The 18,985-nt window shown below is 38.3% G+C and overlaps 3 protein-coding genes across 4 annotated transcripts; 2 read left to right on the plus strand and 1 right to left on the minus strand.

The window, feature by feature from the left end:
- The first annotated feature begins 2,520 nt into the window (after positions 1-2,520).
- dynlt5 (dynein light chain Tctex-type family member 5) lies at positions 2,521-3,769 on the plus strand. The gene is made up of 4 exons (XM_053329683.1): positions 2,521-2,633; positions 2,822-2,913; positions 3,333-3,457; positions 3,566-3,769. Exons 1-4 carry the CDS (start codon positions 2,521-2,523, stop codon positions 3,767-3,769), a joined length of 534 nt encoding a protein of 177 aa, XP_053185658.1.
- Positions 3,770-6,238: 2,469 nt separating this feature from the next.
- Positions 6,239-14,648, plus strand: mier1b (mesoderm induction early response 1b, transcriptional regulator). Of its 2 annotated transcripts, XM_053329620.1 has the most exons (13): positions 6,239-6,259; positions 7,052-7,076; positions 7,896-8,044; positions 8,125-8,304; positions 8,437-8,566; positions 8,672-8,739; positions 9,919-9,991; positions 10,098-10,249; positions 11,050-11,131; positions 11,399-11,502; positions 11,827-11,954; positions 12,387-12,514; positions 13,022-14,648. In XM_053329620.1, the coding sequence occupies exons 1-13, from the start codon at positions 6,251-6,253 to the stop codon at positions 13,336-13,338; spliced, it is 1,545 nt and encodes a 514-aa protein (XP_053185595.1). In that variant the 5' UTR covers positions 6,239-6,250; the 3' UTR covers positions 13,339-14,648. The 2 variants fall into 2 exon arrangements, with proteins under 2 accessions (XP_053185595.1, XP_053185594.1); XM_053329619.1 differs by lacking the exon at positions 6,239-6,259 and having other exon boundaries at positions 6,879-7,076; positions 11,399-11,493.
- A 201-nt stretch (positions 14,649-14,849) lies between these two features.
- On the minus strand, positions 14,850-18,696 carry LOC128368777 (UDP-N-acetylglucosamine/UDP-glucose/GDP-mannose transporter-like). The gene is made up of 13 exons (XM_053329657.1): positions 18,479-18,696; positions 17,574-17,607; positions 17,386-17,472; positions 17,190-17,257; positions 17,015-17,086; positions 16,844-16,912; positions 16,643-16,745; positions 16,469-16,561; positions 16,324-16,391; positions 16,162-16,240; positions 15,993-16,075; positions 15,459-15,511; positions 14,850-15,348 (listed from the first exon to the last, which is right to left on the minus strand). The coding sequence occupies exons 1-13, from the start codon at positions 18,652-18,654 to the stop codon at positions 15,338-15,340; spliced, it is 996 nt and encodes a 331-aa protein (XP_053185632.1). The 5' UTR covers positions 18,655-18,696; the 3' UTR covers positions 14,850-15,337.
- Positions 18,697-18,985: the final 289 nt, after the last annotated feature.

The raw sequence follows: 18,985 nt of genomic DNA on the forward strand, positions 1-18,985 counted from the left end.
TGACTGAATTTATGCCTGAAAGAGCCTTAAGATGTTTGATGCATACAGAGCCAGATGTTAGTGCCATATGGTGGTGAAAAGGAGCTTTAACTTTAAGGAGGAATATTGAGGGACCAGAGCTGACGATTGTAGGAGTTGCCTTTAATGCTGCTTGGCCAATTCCTTTGACCATGATCTTTGATAGAGGTCTTGAAAACGATTATTGGGGGACATCAAAGAGTGAGAAGAAATGTCTATTAAGAAGACAGCACTATTCATGTCCCTGCTGTTATACTTTCTTCCTTTTCCACTATGTTAAATAAATGTTTTATCATTTTCTAATAGCAATATTTAAGTGTAAAAAGTGTACATAAAAAGCTATGTTTCAAATATTTCTCTGGGCATATGGACGTGTCTGTGATTGTCTCTTGGTTTATTGATGTCAGCACTCATAAGGCATTAGGTTACACGTGACGACACCATTTCATCAATTGTTTTACATGTGGGTTTCTTGTACAGTGCAAAAAAAAAAAGTGTTACTGTTGATGAATAACTCCAAACGGTGCCGCATGAAATCTGCATTTGTCCATCACCAGTCTTTATCAATGCAATACCACCAATTTATCCATTTCAATAAGGTCATGATGCGTGTGTTACCGTATAATCGTGCTATGAGAGGAGACTTTTTGCCTTCACTTAAACCTCCACTCTCTGTTTTGCTATTGTTAAAACCGTCACAGAAACTCATTGTCAATAAATTTGGCATGTATTCATTAATATTCCCACCCCATCAATCTGCTGTAGGTGTTTGACATTCTCCTGTGTTTGACTTGCACACAAAATGAACCTTAAATTTCATCCATAAAATATTTCATGGCTTCATGTCACAACATTTAAGGTTTGATATGTGTTTGAACATCACATTTTCTAGAATGTTTTGACGTGTTGACTCACAGATTGGGTGTAATATTTTATTTAGTTCTTGTTGAGCTTTAGAAAAAAAAAGAAAAAATAACACACATGGGTCTTTGAGTTAATTAAGAATAATACTTCAAACTGTTTCTGTTAACAACGCTTGTGTTTTTCTTTGCCTTATTGTGAACATACACAAGTCCTCAGTATCAGAGGGTTTCTGTAAGTTTATTTTTTCTACAACTTTTTGGCTGTATTTCTTTCACTGTATTAGACACAGAATATGCAAACATTTCATGTAAATTTCCCATCCAAAGATTTTGAAAGTAAATATATGAAAAAAATCAATATAATGTAATACCTGTTTTACTTGGTAATAAAGAAGAGGAAATATGAGAAAATGATCTCTTTCTCATTTGCACATCATTCACTTATCCAAAGGTTTTATTTGTCACATACAGGGTTGTACTGTATCTGTGTCATGTTTAAATAACTATGTTCCTTATTTATACTTCTTACAGTTTAATGTGTGTCCATGTAAATAAGATTATGGAATCGCACATTAACTATTAATGCTTTTTAATTAATCATCATGATTTATTCCTAAATTACACAAAACTCAACTGGGTTGAATATAGCCTTGGAAAAGAAAAGGCATGGGGACACATTATTAGGTTAGTTGATAAAAACAAAAACTTTATTTTTTTTTTAGAGCCATTCTGTCCTCCATGTAAGCTTATAAGATAAGGGATCAAGGTCATTCTTGGAATCAGTTAATTCAACATGGACAGCAATATATATATGACTGAAAGCTCAGGAACAACTACTAAATCGACCTTGTGATGTACTTGTTTTCTCAACTGCTGTTTCCAATGTATGACCTTTGAAACTCAAATGATTAGACTATTTGAAGAAAACAAAATCTTGACACAAGGTCTACTCACTAGCTGTTTTGTAATAATACATAGTGTGATAATAAACTGAAATGAATAGTGATGACATCCGCTGATGAAGACCTTGAGATGCAGCTAAAGGTTTTGGCAAAACCTTGTAAGTGGACTCTGAGGCTCTTTTTTTCAGGTCATGTATAAAAATGTCCCGACAAGCTAATTGCATTGTAGCTATAGAGCAGTTTAGTCATGGATTTATTAGTTTATTTAGGACACACGTCACAGGAACCGACGTCACCCTTCACGTTGGGAACCCCGCCTACTGCCCTGACGACGGTTGTCATGGCAACATCAAACTCTCCAGGACGAGTCAAGTTAGTAGTTTGTTCTGTTCGGTTCAAGAGGTCCTGAAATCGGTAAAAACATGTTAAATTTTACTCACGAATAATCCTGGATGTCCCATTTTGACACGATATGTCCTGTAAACATATTCTCTCATCCAGTTAGCGTTAATCCAAAGAATTATCGATTTACAAACGAGCCAATGCAACGAGGTTAATTTAAAAGCTAAGTGAGCAACCCTAACCCTTTATAGACGGTGTGTTTTTGATACGAGTTATGCTCCAAGCACCATTTGAGCTGAACTACAATATGTTTTGATATTAAATGAGCCACTGACAATATATTTAATGCAGGTTTTTCATCCTGTAAAGACGAGCTAAAGGAAGAGAAGGCTGTCATGTCTGATCAACTTAAAGACAAATCCCAAAGAAGAGAAAAGAAGGCAGGAAAGGCATCTTCAGAGGGAAGCCATGGAGTCAGAGGCAAAGAAACCACTGGCAGGACAAAGGAGTGAGTTGTCCAAACAGCCCAACAATATGAACTGATATCCACCCTTTATCATTGTTGTTATTCTTTTTCAGTCCTTTCATAGTATCTTTATGATTTTGATATTTGGAAGTCAACTCTATAGTAACTACTTATTTGGAGGTCAGACTTCCTTGTTCTGTCAGTGTCTTCATCCTGATCTTGTGTTTCAGCTCTATAAGTACTGTGTCGTGCATAGATGAACTAGCACACCATGACGACAATGCACGGATGGTTGTGTCAATGGAGAACACCTACCAGATGGGTGAGATAAGCATGACATGACCATGACGAACACACTGGCTACACTTTCATAAAACTGATTTTAATTCTTTCAACTCAGATTCAGTTCATCAAAGAATTTGATGATTTGATCTAATTTAATTTGGATTTGATTAATTTCACTACTTCAACCTTACATCAAGGGACTGATTTTAATAACTGCATTTTTAAAACTAAAAAACCCTCACTCTTTCATTAGTGATGGAAACTTGTCAAAGCATCAGATAATTTGATGCAATATTAATGGCAGATTTGAATCTATCCAAGCTTTTCAATCAATGCACATTGCTTTAGTTCAAATCAATGCATAAATGTGTTTTTACACCCCTATTTAATACCAAAGCAGTCATACAAAAAGTCGCCTATCCAGCCATGTTATTGTTTTTTTGTTCTTTACCACAGGACCTTACAAACGCTTCCCTGTTCCTGCTGTCACAGACATACTGAAGGATGTTCTCACCAGTTACCTCCAAGAGGAGAAATATGAAGTAGAGTGGTCTCGACAAATGACAAAAACCATAAGTGAGGTAAATAAAAATTGGACACATTCTGTGAAAACTCATTTGTGTAGCACCTTAGTATAATCTCAGGCTTTCTGCTGTATCAAGGTTCATTGTCTGGATTGCCTCCCTCAGGTGATAAGAGCCCGTGTAAAGGATCTCATGATCCCCCGATATAAGATCGTCACCCTGGTTCACATCGGCCAGCTCACAGGACAGAGCATGCAGATCAGCAGCCGTTGTCTTTGGGATGCATCTAATGACACCTTCGCCTCTTACTCCTTCAAGAACAGCTCTCTGCTTGGTGTGGCAACTGTCTACGCTGTTTACTTTGAGTGAAGCACAGACACTGCCATGGATGTTAAGTACACAGGACTCATTTTTGTCATGCTTTTCTAACTGTTATGAAAATATTGCTGGTGTTGAACTTTTCTGTATCTATGGTGCACATTTTGCCACACATATAACAAGATAAAACAAGAAACTGTTACCAAAATTCATGGTGTTTTTTTTATTTACTAATTTTGCTAGCATGGAAAGTGAAATCAAATCACCCTAAACATGTTCTGATGGTTATATTTGAAACTAATGAATTGCTGTGACCGATTGATGATGAACTCCTTGGGATGTTGTCCTCTAGCAGAGCATGGAGAGGTCACTTCTTCGACAGCCTAGTTGACAACACACCAACATTAACGCCTGATTTTGGTCCCGCCGACGAAGGTCCATCTCTGACACGTCTGTTGTCTTTAGGAGGTTTGGATCCTTGCTGCCTGTGAAAAGATATCAGCCTTTGTTTAACAGGAGCCAAGGCTATTATTTTGCTATTCTTTTAAAATGACATGAAATAACAGCACAAGTGAAGATATACTAACCATCTGGCACAGCCTCCTCGTTTCCCATCAGCCTTCTCCACCTAGATCCTCCACAAGTGTATACCACCGCCCGCACAAATGCCCGACCACATAGCCGCAGTGTGTCTGTATTATCATGTGTCTGAACCTGTGCCACACACCACACACACAGCACCATCGCCAAGAGGAGTAGGGATTTCATGGAGCTGTCAGATATGAAGCCAGATACTGTGCTGAGATACCTTCGACACAAACACACTCTGTTTTTGATTGTCCTTAAAACATCTATCCTTATCAGCCCTTTTATGTAGAGCCTCCAGCAGTGTCACACCCTATCTGACGTCTTCCTCAGGTCAATTCTGAGGAAGCAGCGTGTATTATCTTGCAAAATTGTCATTTAGTTTCAAACAACAGACGTAATTCTGGCCATTTGGGATATGTGTGGGAATCCAGGCCATTAGAAGGATCGCTGATTGTCTACATTTTCGTAAATGTTAAAGAGAAGGAATTGCTCTTTTATGTTTAAACTGCAAAGATTTTATTGCCATGGATTTAGCAAATTGTTGCCTAATGGATGGGTTGAGATATCACTCTCACGACAAACTGAGGTGATGGCTTTCTACATAGCAACATAGTGGAGTGTGTGGATACTATCATGAACATAAATCAATGATTCTGAGAAAAGACATTTACCAGTCCACTTGTTGCCTAATTGAACTGTGTCATGGGATAGAGATGATCTTGAACCTGTCATTACCGGCCCATTTCAAACATATACAAACATGGAACTAGTGGTGCTAAACAACAAAGATCCAAAATATAGTTTCTGTTATATATTTTTTCAAATCAAATGCACGTTGCTATACAAAACTGATGACAGTTAAAATATGTAAAATTTGACTTAGTCAGGTCTTTTAGCTCTGTCACTTAAAGCAATTGATACATTGTAAAATGAGCTTGTTTTCTATAATATCTGGTAACATCGATTACTTATTTCACATAATACAGTCCTTCCTCTCTTACATTCTCGGGATTTACACACAGGATGTTTAACCACCCAGGGTTTTCACAGTTGAGGCATTACAATAAGGGGCCCTTGGGTACTGACACCACTGGCCGGGTCAGTAATCCACCTTTAAAGAATTTAAATGCAGCTGTTTAAAAAAAAACTGTTTATTTATTTTTTATTAAAACCTAAATACACCTTTTTCAATGTGTCATCATTTTGTGTTGTCATAAAAAGTACAGGTGTTATATGAATAACATTAATGGCATTGTCCATGTTCACTCAGTGACATAAGTTACTGGGACATTTTCGTGTAAGTGAGCCATTGTTAATGTTATTCACCTGTGCTTCTCATTTACTGACAAGTCAAAATGTGTTTTGTGAAATAAGTCTAATAATTAATATGAGACAATGAACAGCATCTGTTAGATCCAATGCTGTAAGATATTCATCTGTCAAAAATGTTCAATTGTATTTACATTGTTCATTGCTTAACTGTATCTTATGAGTAAAGTTGAATATTTGTCATTACTATAATATTACAGTGTATTCTACTCATAATAACAGATCTGTGTCTCTACTCTGCGACAGAGTACTAAGGCCACAGTGAGAGAAAATATGTGTATTTTTGAGAATATGAGAATAATGTCTCAGGAGAAAAAAGTGCTAATATCAGTTGTAACCACCGGTAGCATTGTAGTCGACCACTTCCAGTTAATAACCTTCCAACACTTCTTTATTCTTGTAATACTACGACTTTATTCTCCACACAGTATGGCCTTGATATTCTGTCGTAAGATCTGTGTGCATGTTAAAAGTTAATACTTTAGTTATTATACATTATATTCGTTAGAGCACTCAGTGTATTTCGGAGGCATTATTCTCCATCCTGGAGGTGGGCGGGGCTCTACATCCGGGAACTGTCGCTGACCCCTGTCGTGACCCTGCAGGATTGCAAACATGGCGGAGGTAAGAAAGTGAAATAAATATTCGAGAGAAAAAATATTATTTTATCCTGCAAGATAGTAACTCCAGACTAATGTACGCGTAGTTTGTGTATTGAAGCTTTAATACACCACAGCTAGAGTGGGTCGTTTGGGTTGCTAGGTAACAGCTGTTTACTGAGACGAACATGTTCTAGTAAACTTCGGCTTTAGCTAACGTTAGCTGCGCTAGCCGCGACGGTTAGCGGTATTACTTCGCGGTTTTGTTTGGGAACATTTAATTATACATATTTACGATTTGAATCACGTTCATACCGGCAGCGTCAGAGGATGGGATATGTTTTATGTGTTGTTTTCCTCTCTCTATTCTCAGGTAGTTGATAGCAAGTTTAGTTTGGACGCGTTAGCTAAACATATATAAATTGAATTAGCTTGTAACTTGTTATCTAAGTTAGCCAGTTGGGCAAATAAACTTAGTAAGCACTCGTCCTGTGTAGGTAATTATGGTTGAATCTAGGCAGTAAACAGTTCTGTGCTTCATCAGGTTTTTCAGCACCGAGCCGCTACTTAAATTTCCCCGCAGGAAGTGGTGTCAGTCTTTGTTTCTTTTCTTGTTGAACTGCACAGTCAAGCTTTCAGGGCAGTGGGTCAGGCGCGCTTTTTTTGTCAACTTCTGTTTCTCTCCTCAAAGGAAGAGGTTCACTGCAATAGTTGAAGTATATACAACGCAATGCATGTGAAATTGTACAAGTTGTGTGATTTTTGGTCCTAACGCTGTTCTGTAACTTCATTTATGTTTATCTTCTCCGTTTTGCAGTCCTCCCTCGGGAATTCGAGCCCAGGTACATACCATTTTTGACCTTTCTGTTATTTAGGTGCCTTACAAGACTTTAAAAGTTAATAGCACTCAATTTAGTATGAAGCTTAATAAATAAACAAAAATTAAAAAAAAGAAGAAAAAGTTACAATTGGGACATGTCATTACCAAATTGATTGACAGGTATTTTCGTTAATAGTAATATTTTTAAAGTTCAGTTATCAATAATAATGATAATAAGAAAATAAAGTATTATTGTGCAGACGTTATTAATGGAGGTTGCTTACATTAGTCATGTTAACAGGAGTAAAGCGTATTTTTGATTGGGATCAACTTTTAGGAATTAAAAAAGTTATTTAAAAAAGCCAAACTAAGGGTACCATATCTGTAATTTTATACATTCAGGGACGACATACTGATTGGACTATGGCTGCAATAAATCATTATTTTCATTATTGTTTGATGTGCTGATCTTTTTTTTGATTGTTTTGTCTTGAACGAGTCAGAAAATGCCAACGATAACGTCCTAAACCCAAAGATATTCAGTTCACTACCATGTATGACAAAGAAAAGCATTAAGCTAACACATTTTAGCTGAAATCTGTGTTTGTTTTGCTCAAAATTTCCTCAAGGAAATGTTGTATCCAGACTAGTGTTGAAACAATTTGTAGCCTTATTGAATAGTAGATTGACAGAAGATATAGTCAATTGTGATTGCCATCTGACATTTAGTAAACAAAGCTGTCATCAATACAAACAAAGATACTTATGTATACTAAAGAGTAATTCAGCCATATATTTATTTGCAAAGACATCTAAAAAGCTTGTGGTTTACTTGCTTTAGGAGGTTCAGCAGGTTCTGATGACCATGATTTCGACCCATCAGCAGACATGCTTGTCCATGACTTTGACGATGAACGCACCCTGGAGGAAGAAGAAATGTTGGAGGCAGCAGATGAAACCAATGCTAATGAGATTGAAGATCTTGCACGGGTGAGTTTCAGGCTTGTAGCCCTTTTTTTGTTTTGTGGTGTAGCTTTAATTTTACCGCATTGTCACTTCTCTTTCGACAGGAAGGAGAAATGCCCATTCATGAGCTGCTGAGTCTTTATGGTTATGGGGGTGGTTCACCAGCAGATGAGGATGAAGAAGAGGAGGAAGAACCAGAGGAAGAAGATGAGGAAGAGGATGAGGAAGAAGACCTGGACAATGATGAAAGCAGCCGAAGCACTGGCGAGCTGAAAAGAAATGAGGTGTGTTGGTGTTGAGTTCCTTTTGTCTTTAAAAACCAAACAGAATTTAAATATTTTTTTGTGTTGACTGTTGTGTTTCTGCAGTGTTGTGACTTAATGTGTGTGTGTGTGTGTGTGTGTGTATGTTTTCAGGGTGAGGGAATTAAGAGCACATCAGCACAGGGGGATGAAGCCCAGGCACCGTCTGAGGTTCGCACACGTTCAGTCAGGTCCCTTTGCACAGCAGAACTTATTCGTCCCCAGAAACTGAAGTACTTTGAAAGTATGTGCCATCTTATCTTGTTGCATTTTCTTTCTTCTTGTTGCAAGGTAGCTGTGTGTGTATTTCAGAACAAAGTCAATAAATTGATGTCACATTGTGTCTCAGCTAATAACGATGCGGAGGAGGAGTCAGATGAAGATGAGGACTATGTTCCATCTGAAGATTGGAAAAAGGTATGTAGTAGTCTCATTTGTCAGTGTCACACACACACACACACACACACACCCACACCTTTGTACAAAGTAGAGCTATATTTATTTTGCACTTACGAAAACATTTGTCAGAACAAACAAGATGGTTGAAAAGTAACGGACCCAGGACAGAACCCTGTGGCACCCCATGTGGAACTTCAGTTCTTTGTGAGTAGAAGCTTGTAACCGACACCAAGTTACCATCTAATACCAACTCAGTTTTTCCAGCCTCTCAACGAGAATGATCAACAGCATTGAAGGCTGCACTGAGGCCAATTGCAATAATGGAACATTTTTTTCCTGTCACAGTTGACTTCGAGACTTTGATCATAGCAACTTTTGTGCTGTGCTTTCCTCTGAAATCAGACTGGAACAGATCAAATAAGATGCTTTTGTTTAAGTAGTCTGTCAACTGTGTGCTTTTTGTTTTGTTTCAAGATTTTGTGAAGGAACAGCTAATTGGAAATTTTGAGTGGGCACATAATGCAATTTTTTAAAATGTCTGGGAAATAACCAGTCTGCAAGGAACTGTTGAAAATAGAAAGTAGGTCAGCCGACAGGCACTTTCAGACAGTTTTAAAGAAGCTGGCTGGAATGTGTTCAGTGTGATATGAGATACTTTCTGGGCCGTGATGATGACTGTGACACTTGGCATGCAGGACATTTTTACATCTTATTACATATCCTACAATAAGGCTCCAACAGAGTGTGAGGTTCAGTTGGGATGCTGTGACCAGGGAGTCATGCTTTTGTCATCCTCCTTTATCTCTTACATCCAACGAAGACTCTGCCCTCACCTTCTGCTGTAGAGGTGGAATCTTGTGTGTGTTTTAAAGCTGATAATTCTGTATAAAACGTCCAGGACAGTGTAATTTTCCAGTTTTCGGCAGTGAAATAATTCGTTGAAAGACAAGTCTGCTGGTAAATCCACAGTGAGGCCAGAAGCAGTTTGATTGTTCAAAGTATCCCAGGTAGCTGAGATTAATCCATCAGAAACACTGAAAATGTGAAATAGTAAGGGTCAACTAGACTGAAAAAGTAAATGTATAAAAAGTGTTTGTTTGAGTGAAAAAGCTTTATCAAGTGTATACGCTGTCTCTGTCAATTCATATTTTTGATTTGGTTACACTTCAGTCTTAACTGTGTCTTTATTTCTAAAAGGAAATTATGGTGGGATCCATGTATCAGGCAGAAACACCTGTCGGCCTATGTAAATATAAAGATAATGAAAAAGGTAAGCTGGCTCATGAATATTTAGGTTGTTTAACTGTATATCCAGTCTAGATCCAAATAAAATAAAGTAGTGGGCAAAATGTTATAATCTTGTTGCCCTTCTGTAGTTTATGAAAATGACGACCAGCTGTTGTGGAACCCCGAGTGTCTTCCTGAAGGCAAAGTGGTGGAGTTCTTGACAGAAGCATCGAGGCGAACAGGAGAGGAGAAGGGAGTAGATGCAATCCCAGAGGGATCTCATATCAAAGACAATGAACAGGTAAGAACTACATCTGCAGCCAGTATTAAAAGATGAGTCTTGCTGTAATTTTACTTTTTCTCCAATGAAATGACCAACACCAACACTTAATGTGTCCTACAAAAGAAATATCCTTTTGAAGTAGGTTTAGAAAAAAAAGCAATTAATTTGCGATTAATCACAAGTTAAGTCATGACCATCATATGATTAAATATTTCAGTCAATTAACAGCCCCAAAATAAACCTATCAATTAATTGACAAAATCAAGGTCAGGTTAATCAGCAGTGATTGGTTGACATTCATGGGCTCCACAGAATGAATCCTACTGACTTTTCCTCTAGCAACAAGATATAACATTTTTTTGGCTTTTAGTCTCTCCATAACATTCATTATTTCAGTTACTAATAGATCCCCATGAACTTTGTCTCACATATATATGGTTCACATAATCAGTGAAATATCTACCAGGTGGCACAAAATATGACAGAAACATTCAAGTTGCACAGAGAGAATCCTTAATGACTTTAGTGACTCCTGACCTTTCATCTGCCACCACCAGCACATTTACACTTCAGTTTATCCAACGGTTCAGGAGTGTTACACTCTCACAATGACATTACATCATCAGCTTGGCGCTGTGTGACAGACACAGGACAGGGAAGTTTAAAAGTGAGTTTTAGTATTTTCATGGGAATTGTTGATGGTAATAAAGATATAAGACCAGCCTCACCCTTTTAAATAAGAGAGACAAGATCAGTTATAACATGTGTACAGCTTTTCACAAGTCTAATGAAAACGTGTTCTACTTGTATCTCTGCAGGCATTGTATGAACTTGTGAAATGTGACTTTGACACAGAGGAAGCTTTAAGAAGACTTCGGTTTAATGTAAAAGCAGCCAGAGGTAAGCAGAGTCTCCCTTAATGTTCTCCACAGTTTTTTGTAATTTTTTTGTCTTGTATTTCAGGGAACTAAGAACTGTACAAAAATAAATAAAGTATAGAAATCAAAATGTTGATGCATCAAGATGCGCCAGTAAACATTTCATCACATTGTAGCCCTCTGACTCTGAGTCAAATTGTGAGGTGCTTTGAGATTTCCACCTCTACTCTGCTTATTTTCAGCAAAGATCTGAAGTGTTAATGTGTTATGTGAATTATCTTCTCTGCAGAGGAGTTATCTGTCTGGACTGAAGAGGAATGTAGAAATTTTGAACAAGGACTAAAAGCCTATGGGAAAGATTTTCACTTAATACAGGCCAACAAGGTAAGACAAGTGCGTGAAAACTTCATGATTTAATATTTGTGATGAAATATAATATATTCACTGCACTGAAATAATTTGATAAGCATGACATTAATTTGACATTTGTGTTGATGTATTTGTTTTGTGGCTGTTGGATGCAACACAGTTGAAATCGGCTCGATTTGAACCGTGTTGCATTTTGAGACAAATGAAATTTCTTTGTGTTTTGAGCACTGTCTATTTAGACACCTGAGCTATAATTTGATTTGTCTCTTTCTTTGTTTTGTTCTGAATCTGTCTCTTCAGACGATGGTAATAATTGCTATTTCATGTCTGCTGAATTAAATCTTTCAGGTGAGAACTAGGTCTGTAGGAGAATGTGTGGCCTTTTATTACATGTGGAAGAAGTCTGAGCGTTATGATTTCTTTGCACAGCAAACCAGACTTGGGAAAAGGAAATACAACCTTCACCCTGGTGTCACGTAAGTTTAAAAAAAAAAAAACCCCAGTACATTGCTAATATGCATGTTGTAAATTATTAAAATGAAATGATTGAGTTTTGTATGCTTCTAAATTAGTTTCAGTGCAGTGCTCACTAATGTTATGACTCCATGGTTTTTCCCTGTTTCAGATTGTTCTTTTTTATTTTGATAGATGGTGATTCAAATCTCTGAAGTGCCTAAATATGATAATAATGAATACTTAGTGTTAGCTTAATTATATACAGACAAATGCTGCATTCAGTCTTGGGTGTGTTAAGTGCAAACATGAAAATAGCAGTACCACAAAAGTTGTCCATCCAAACTTGATGTAGCTGCAATTTTGTCTTCAATAAAATTAAGTGGGAAAAAACCCCCACAGAAACGCAATTCCACAAAAACAGCTGACAGTTGTTGCACTCTGCTGTATTTCAGAGACTACATGGACCGGTTGCTGGATGAGACGGAGAGCGCAACATCCAGCAGGGCGGCCTCGCCTCCTCCCACCACCTCCAGCAGCAGCGCCAGCCACTCTGAGAGGGAAGACAGCAGCAGTCAGAACGGTGAGCTGATGAATGCAACATTCATACATACATATACACACACAAAGGACAGAGGCGGCTGTGGCTCAGGATGTAGAGCGGGTTTAACTTTCACCTCCTCCTGTCCATATGTTGAAGTGTCCTTGAGACACTGTGTCTAACGGTGGGGCTCAATTGCCATTTGTATGTATATGTGTGTGTGTGTGTGTGTGTGTGTGTGTTTGTTTGTGTGTGGATCAGGCAAAAAAACTGGGAAGTGCTTTGTCTCCTAAGTTAGAAAAGTGCTATGTAAGTGCAGTCCATTTACCATTTATGTGCTGGAGCCAGTTGCCTGGCAACCAGCAGAGAAGTTACTACTCCCAGACAAGAATTAAGCTAACCAGCTGCTGGATGTAGCTTCAAACTAATGGACAGATATCAGAGTGCTATCGATTTTGTTGTGTAACTCAACAAGAAAGTGAATAAGTGTAACTATTTGTTTAAACTATTCTTTGTCTCAGATGTCTCACTCTTCCTCTTCTTCGTCAGGTATTGCAGGCCACAATTCCAGCCACCCAGCAGAAGGCGTTCAGTTACCTCCAGCAAACCAAGTCAAACCTGAGCCAGTTCAGTCCAACGGTCCTTCTCATCCGTCAGTGGAAGCTCCTCCTCCCATTTCAGACAACAACTCCAACGGCTGCAGCCAGCCCAGTGCGCCAAACCACGACCGAAATGGTTCACTGGAGCCGCCCATGGACCACAGAGACACTGCGGTGGCACACGACAGGCCGGCCAAGAGGTGCAGGATGGAGGCAGAGCCGCTGGCTCAGAGTGAGGTGGAACCCTCCAGAACACCGGAGAACTAAAAGCCTCTTGAGCTTGGCGAAGTTGACTAATAGACACTGATTTGGAGTAGAAACAAAAAAGTTGCCCCTTCCCCACTTATGGGCAAGGGGAGCAGAGGAGGAGGAAGATGAGCCCCTCTCAGCCCTCAAGTGTAGTATCTCCTGAGAGAAAGGACTCTATGACTCACTCTCTGATAAGGTCAAAGGTCACTGAAAATCACACCTTGAAGAACACAGCCAACCAAACTGCAGCTGATCCTCCAGGAGGGGCAGTGGTTGCCCCGCAGCCCCCTCCTCCAACCCATCCATGTAGTGACTGCCTGCAAAGCTCATCCCAAAGTATCACAGCTCCATCATGTCCTACTTAACACCTTCTACCATCACCTTTATTCCCTTTTTGGAGACTGACAAATTTTTGCCAAGAATCTGTTTTTTTTTTTCTATTTGTACTCAAAGAAAATAAATTCCCTGTAATATTTTTTTACACAAGAGATATTTATATTTTTTAACAAAAAAAAAGAAAAGTCTATGGTGGGTGTTTGCTGTTCAAGCCATTTGAACATTTGCTGAAACTGGGGACATGTTTTAAACGATTATGTGCTGAAGTTGTCAAAAAGAGGCAAAGTAGGCAAACACAAAATAAGTGAGCCGGTGCTGTCGCCGGTTCGCTTTAGTTGCACTTTGATTGTATGTTTCTCATCGTTATTGATAAGGAGTGGTGATGAAACCCAGCAGAATAACATTTTTCACTCCTTCACCTCTGAACCCGCTCTGGCCTCTGTCACGGCTGTCTGTTTGACTCTGATAAATAAACCAATGGGTTTCTCCCCCTGCAGGTTTGTTTGTGTAAAGCAGCTGACATCAGTGATGTCCTGTATTATAACTCATCACGTAGAAGATCGCTGTATTTTTGGATTTTCATAGTCAGTGCTTTGCTCAACGCTTTGTTTTTACTAGACAGAACGTCCGTGATTTTTAATGTAAAGTTTGTATAGATTTCTTACCTTGAGCAGTTGGTACATTTTTTTTTATAACCGTCTGTTCATCTCTGTTCTTTCTGGTCTTCCTTGTAGGCTGTGCTTTTTGTTGAGAAACTTATTTTCGCCTATGTTGCTCTGACATGTATGTTATAAAAAGTAGCCATTCCTTTTTTTCCTCCCTCAGTTTGGCAGCACTTCCCATTCCTAACATGACCCTGCTCTTTCTGAAATGTTTGCTGCAGAGAAGCATCTTTTGTACATCATAATTTAATGTGCAGCTTGCCTTTGGTTAAAAAACTGCTTATTTAAAGCTCTTAGTTTCAGCCAACATGTACTGTCTTTTCTCTAAGTGGCTTCAGAGCAGTGGATTTCCAGCAGGTAAACGGGCCAGGTTGACATGAGCGTATGACCTGAAGACCTTTAACCATTTTGGTACAGTAGCTGTTCAGCTTAAGTGTTTTTCTTTGTATTCCAGTTTTGAATTTACATTCACAAATTAAGATAAGTTTGTCTCAAAAGACGATCCATTTAGTCTTTTTTTTTTTTTTCCTTTATTGATAATGTCTGTTTTTTTTTCTCTGTAAATTACATGAATAAAAATGAAGTGTATTCCAAAACTGGCTATGAATGGAATAACATTGGCTATATTTAATAAATGTATTAATGAATATAAGTTGTTGTATTTTGAGTTTCCAGACTGCATGGACATGAATACAGCAAAAAACAACACTTTACAAAGCAATACATTTAATAGATTTCTCTGTTCTAAAATACTCAGTCAGTGAAATAAATTATAAATTAATTATTAAAAAATTAAGGCACTTGATTACAGATATAAAAATTGACAATTGAGTCACCAGAAAACAACATTCAGTGATTGTACTGAAAACTGATGATAAAATAGAAAAATGGAATAAATGTAAAACATTAACAGGATGGCTTAAACCCATCCAACCACATACACTGCATGTGTGTCCATATATAAACAATATAAAATACATTCTGGATGTAGGTCTTCAGTGTTACAGTGGGTCTCTGGTTTACGCCTTTTCTGTAAGATGAAGATGTCACAAGCTTAAAGCAAGTTGTTTCATGAAAACATTACAGATTATTCTACACATTAAACAATGTTTGATTGTTATTACTTTATAATGTTCTTACTTGTTTGTTCCTGTGTGAAGGTGATATATGAGTACACCAGGCTGCCAGCAATGCTGCGGGAAACAAATGTTGACAAAATCTAATCCCAAACTGGAAATAGAGAGAGGGTTGATACCACTCGCATATCTGTGTCTGTAAGCTTAGCATGTGGAGAAGGAGCTAACACCTCTAAAACTCATAATTAACATGTTATATCTTGATTATTTAATCCAAGTGTAAAAACAACATTTGGTGGCATTATCTGGGGTTGTGTTCTACTTCTTGGCAGAAGCAGTTTCAGCTGGTTTAAAGGAAAATAATCAGAGCCAAGTAACAGTCCTGGACATAACGTAAAACCACAACATGTTGTTTTTACACTTGGATTAAATGGTTTTTGTGCGAATTAAAGAAAATGGAACATGTTCATTATCAAGCAAGATGCATTTTATTACCTCCAGACGGAGCTAAACTAGCTGATTCCTCCTGTGTCCAGTAACTGTTCTAACTTTCGGCATAAAAAAAGCAAAAACATATTTCTTACAGTGTCTGTCTTACCTTATGTTTAGACCTATAAAGTTGGTCCAGGTGAATATGTAGTCTCCACCAAACACCATTCCAATGTAGGTCACGAGAATATTCTGCAGGAATCACAGACGAGGTCACCACACACATTTGCACTCGTGAAACAGCAAATAAATGGCAGAAGCAACTTTACATGACGTACCTTGATGCAGCCCACAATGGTGGTGGTGAGTGCTGAGTTGTACTGTGTGCACAGCATGATGGAGTACATCAGAATGAAGCTGTGCAAGAGTTTGAAGAAGAATTAGGCGAGAGCAGCAGATATTATCTATTAACAAATGATGGGAAGAATATGTTAGTTTACCCCATGACACAGGAGAGGACAAACTGCACGACAAACAGCTGATCAGACCATCCATCATACTCCAAACCCTGCAACACAATGGAGAGTCTAAACAACTAACTCCAATTATCGAACACTAAACTATAAATACATTTGTCTCCCTTACCATTTGCAAGTCTCCTGTGTAGTAAGCATACGCCACAGTAGGTAAAGTCATGATCAAAGCATTGTAGTAGAGAAGTCCATATTTACCCAGATCCTGTGAGGACAGCAGCATACTTTCAGACATAAGGTGCAAAAGAAGGATCACACTGAGGTCGTGATTAGCGGCTCTACTCACCTTAGAGTCCAGTTTCTGCTTCATATAGACCCCACTGGCTGCTGTTAGGACATTGTTCAGCATTATGAATATGTATCCTACAAGATCGAACGCTAAATCAGCACTGCAAAACACAGATCATGCAAAAGAGTGAAATACAAGCTTGCACGCACTGCCAGGGAAATGGGTATGTATGTGCTTTTATGTATGATTTCATCTCACCTGGCAGCAATGAAAGCACCAAAGATCATAGTAAACACTGTGATCTTAACTGACGTAGAGAAAGTCTTTCTGCAGAGAAGCAAATTGATGTCAGTTATCAACATGAATCATTTTCAGTTGTGAACACATTCACATTAAATTGCTGCAGAGGAATTGAAAAGCTACACTTACTTCAGTAAGATTCCCTCAAACACCATGGTAAGTAAAATACTGAACCTCCTCAGGACTGTGAACATGGGTAAACTAGATGAGGAGAAAACACTGTTATATTTTGCTGCTTCATATTAAGGAAATTATGTTTTATATCATATAACGATATGCCAGTTAATAGATAACAAGCTCTAACTTGAGTCGTTGTGTCCCAAACAGTCCTGTTATCTGATTCCCAACATAGAGGAGAGGCAGCGGGAACATCTGGAAACATAAGATACCCAGCACGTTGAAGCCAGAGTGTAGTTGTGATCTTTAATATGACACTACCCCTCCGATTATTATCATCTATTTTAGTCAGAGTCTAATTCATAATCTATCTTGTGGCTCACCTTCCGTGGTATACTCAGATCCAGATCCGGAAACGAGATAACACCCAACATCTTTCCAGTCCTCAGAACTACAATGGTAGCCAGCATCTGCAAAGTTATTGAAGCAGAGAGACACAGTACGTCACGGCCTGTCTGAGTCAACAGGAGGTTATTGATGAATAAGCTTCAGAATCTTTAGAAACACTTACTTGGCCAATTCCAACACATGTTGATGACGGAAATCTGCAATACATGTAGACAATGTAATGAATGAGGAAAAATAGTGACAAAGCAAAGATTGAACTGACACATCATTAAAGCAGTAGAATACAAATGGCCTAAAATAAATCTCTACTGTGTCATCATGCGAGACAGCTGCCTCTCTGCTGCAGGTCAACCTCTGGTTCACTGCTCATCCAGGGCAGCGGCTGCCGTCAAGGACAACAGTGTCCTCTGTGATATTACTGGTGAATATCATCACATGAGGAGGAGTACTACGGTATATACTGTACATAGATATTTTCATAGTGGGCAAATCCTGTACTCTACTGCATAACATTTAAACTTACTAACATTACAAATTATAATATTAAAGAGTTTATAGGGAACATACAAAATATAATGCAGTTACACATTAATATGCAACACTATATAAATAGTGACCCCGCCCCAGGACATTAAAATGCTGCTTACACATTAATACTTCAGTAATAATCCAATTTCATGGTCATTTTCATTTCTGACTGCAATTTGTCTCATGTATGACAAATTAAGTTTTACTTTTGAAATCTCTTACAGTTTAGATTTTGGTGAGAATATGCACTTTTGTCATTATGCATTTTATTTTTGCAACTTTTATGAATTAAATAAATATAAATACTTTTTTCGCCATTGTCCAGACAGTTTGACAGTCGAGCAAAAACACATGGCTGAAAAGCTAAATAAAAAAATGTGACATGTTGTGCTTTTTAAGTCAGGTTTGGTGTTCTTGGGGGCCAAAATGAAACTGTTGTTGAAGTGTATGTGTATGTGTATGTTCTCCCTTCATTTAAACGACCACCACGTCCTTCACAGAGCAGCCTTATTAAGTCCTGTTTGCACTTTGCACTTTTACCTGTAGCTGGTGAGGACGCTTTTGTTGACGACGACGATGAGAAATGAACTAACTCCGTAAAAAGCCGCAGCCAGCAGCTTCAGAACCACGGTGGAGCTTTCAGCAGATGTGGCCCCTTCAGGTGACAACTTTCTGTCGCTGACACCGCGTCGACGTTTGTGGAGCTCTGCCATCATTTAGGAAAACACTGACGTAAAGACGGAAGACGCGAACACATCCTGCGCATGCGTACAATAGTTTGTCTCAGCGGGTTAATGTTTGTCTAAGAAAACGGAAGTTACATTTCGAGGAATAACCGTGTTAGCTGGTACTTAATTAAGGATTTTTAGCCAACTGACTGAAAAAACGAATAAAGCGCTCATTTCATAAACTGTGACTGAACCCAGCTACTTTAAATGAGAAATAAAATAAATAATTAATACCTTTGAGTTCGGTGTTCATCTCTGACGTAAGAGGTTACGCTAACCGTTACATCTTTGATAAAAAAAAGTGCTCCTGTCTCCATGG

This window comes from Scomber japonicus, chromosome 12 (assembly GCF_027409825.1).
Source record: "Scomber japonicus isolate fScoJap1 chromosome 12, fScoJap1.pri, whole genome shotgun sequence".
Lineage (NCBI taxonomy): Eukaryota > Metazoa > Chordata > Actinopteri > Scombriformes > Scombridae > Scomber > Scomber japonicus.

Coding starts and splice junctions, on each gene's coding strand:
- LOC128368777 (XM_053329657.1), bottom strand. CDS start 18,654: ATGATGGCAGAGCTCCACAAACGTCGACGCGGTGTCAGCGACAGAAAG. Junction 17,258..17,385: donor ATCTGAGTATACCACGGAAG/GTGAGCCACAAG, acceptor TTATGTTTCCAG/ATGTTCCCGCTGCCTCTCCT. Junction 16,913..17,014: donor TTTGAGGGAATCTTACTGAA/GTAAGTGTAGCT, acceptor GCTTCTCTGCAG/AAAGACTTTCTCTACGTCAG.
- dynlt5 (XM_053329683.1), top strand. CDS start 2,521: ATGTCTGATCAACTTAAAGACAAATCCCAAAGAAGAGAAAAGAAGGCA. Junction 2,634..2,821: donor ACCACTGGCAGGACAAAGGA/GTGAGTTGTCCA, acceptor CTTGTGTTTCAG/CTCTATAAGTACTGTGTCGT. Junction 3,458..3,565: donor TGACAAAAACCATAAGTGAG/GTAAATAAAAAT, acceptor TGCCTCCCTCAG/GTGATAAGAGCCCGTGTAAA.
- mier1b (XM_053329619.1), top strand. CDS start 7,028: ATGTTTATCTTCTCCGTTTTGCAGTCCTCCCTCGGGAATTCGAGCCCA. Junction 8,305..8,436: donor GCGAGCTGAAAAGAAATGAG/GTGTGTTGGTGT, acceptor GTATGTTTTCAG/GGTGAGGGAATTAAGAGCAC. Junction 8,567..8,671: donor GAAACTGAAGTACTTTGAAA/GTATGTGCCATC, acceptor ATTGTGTCTCAG/CTAATAACGATGCGGAGGAG.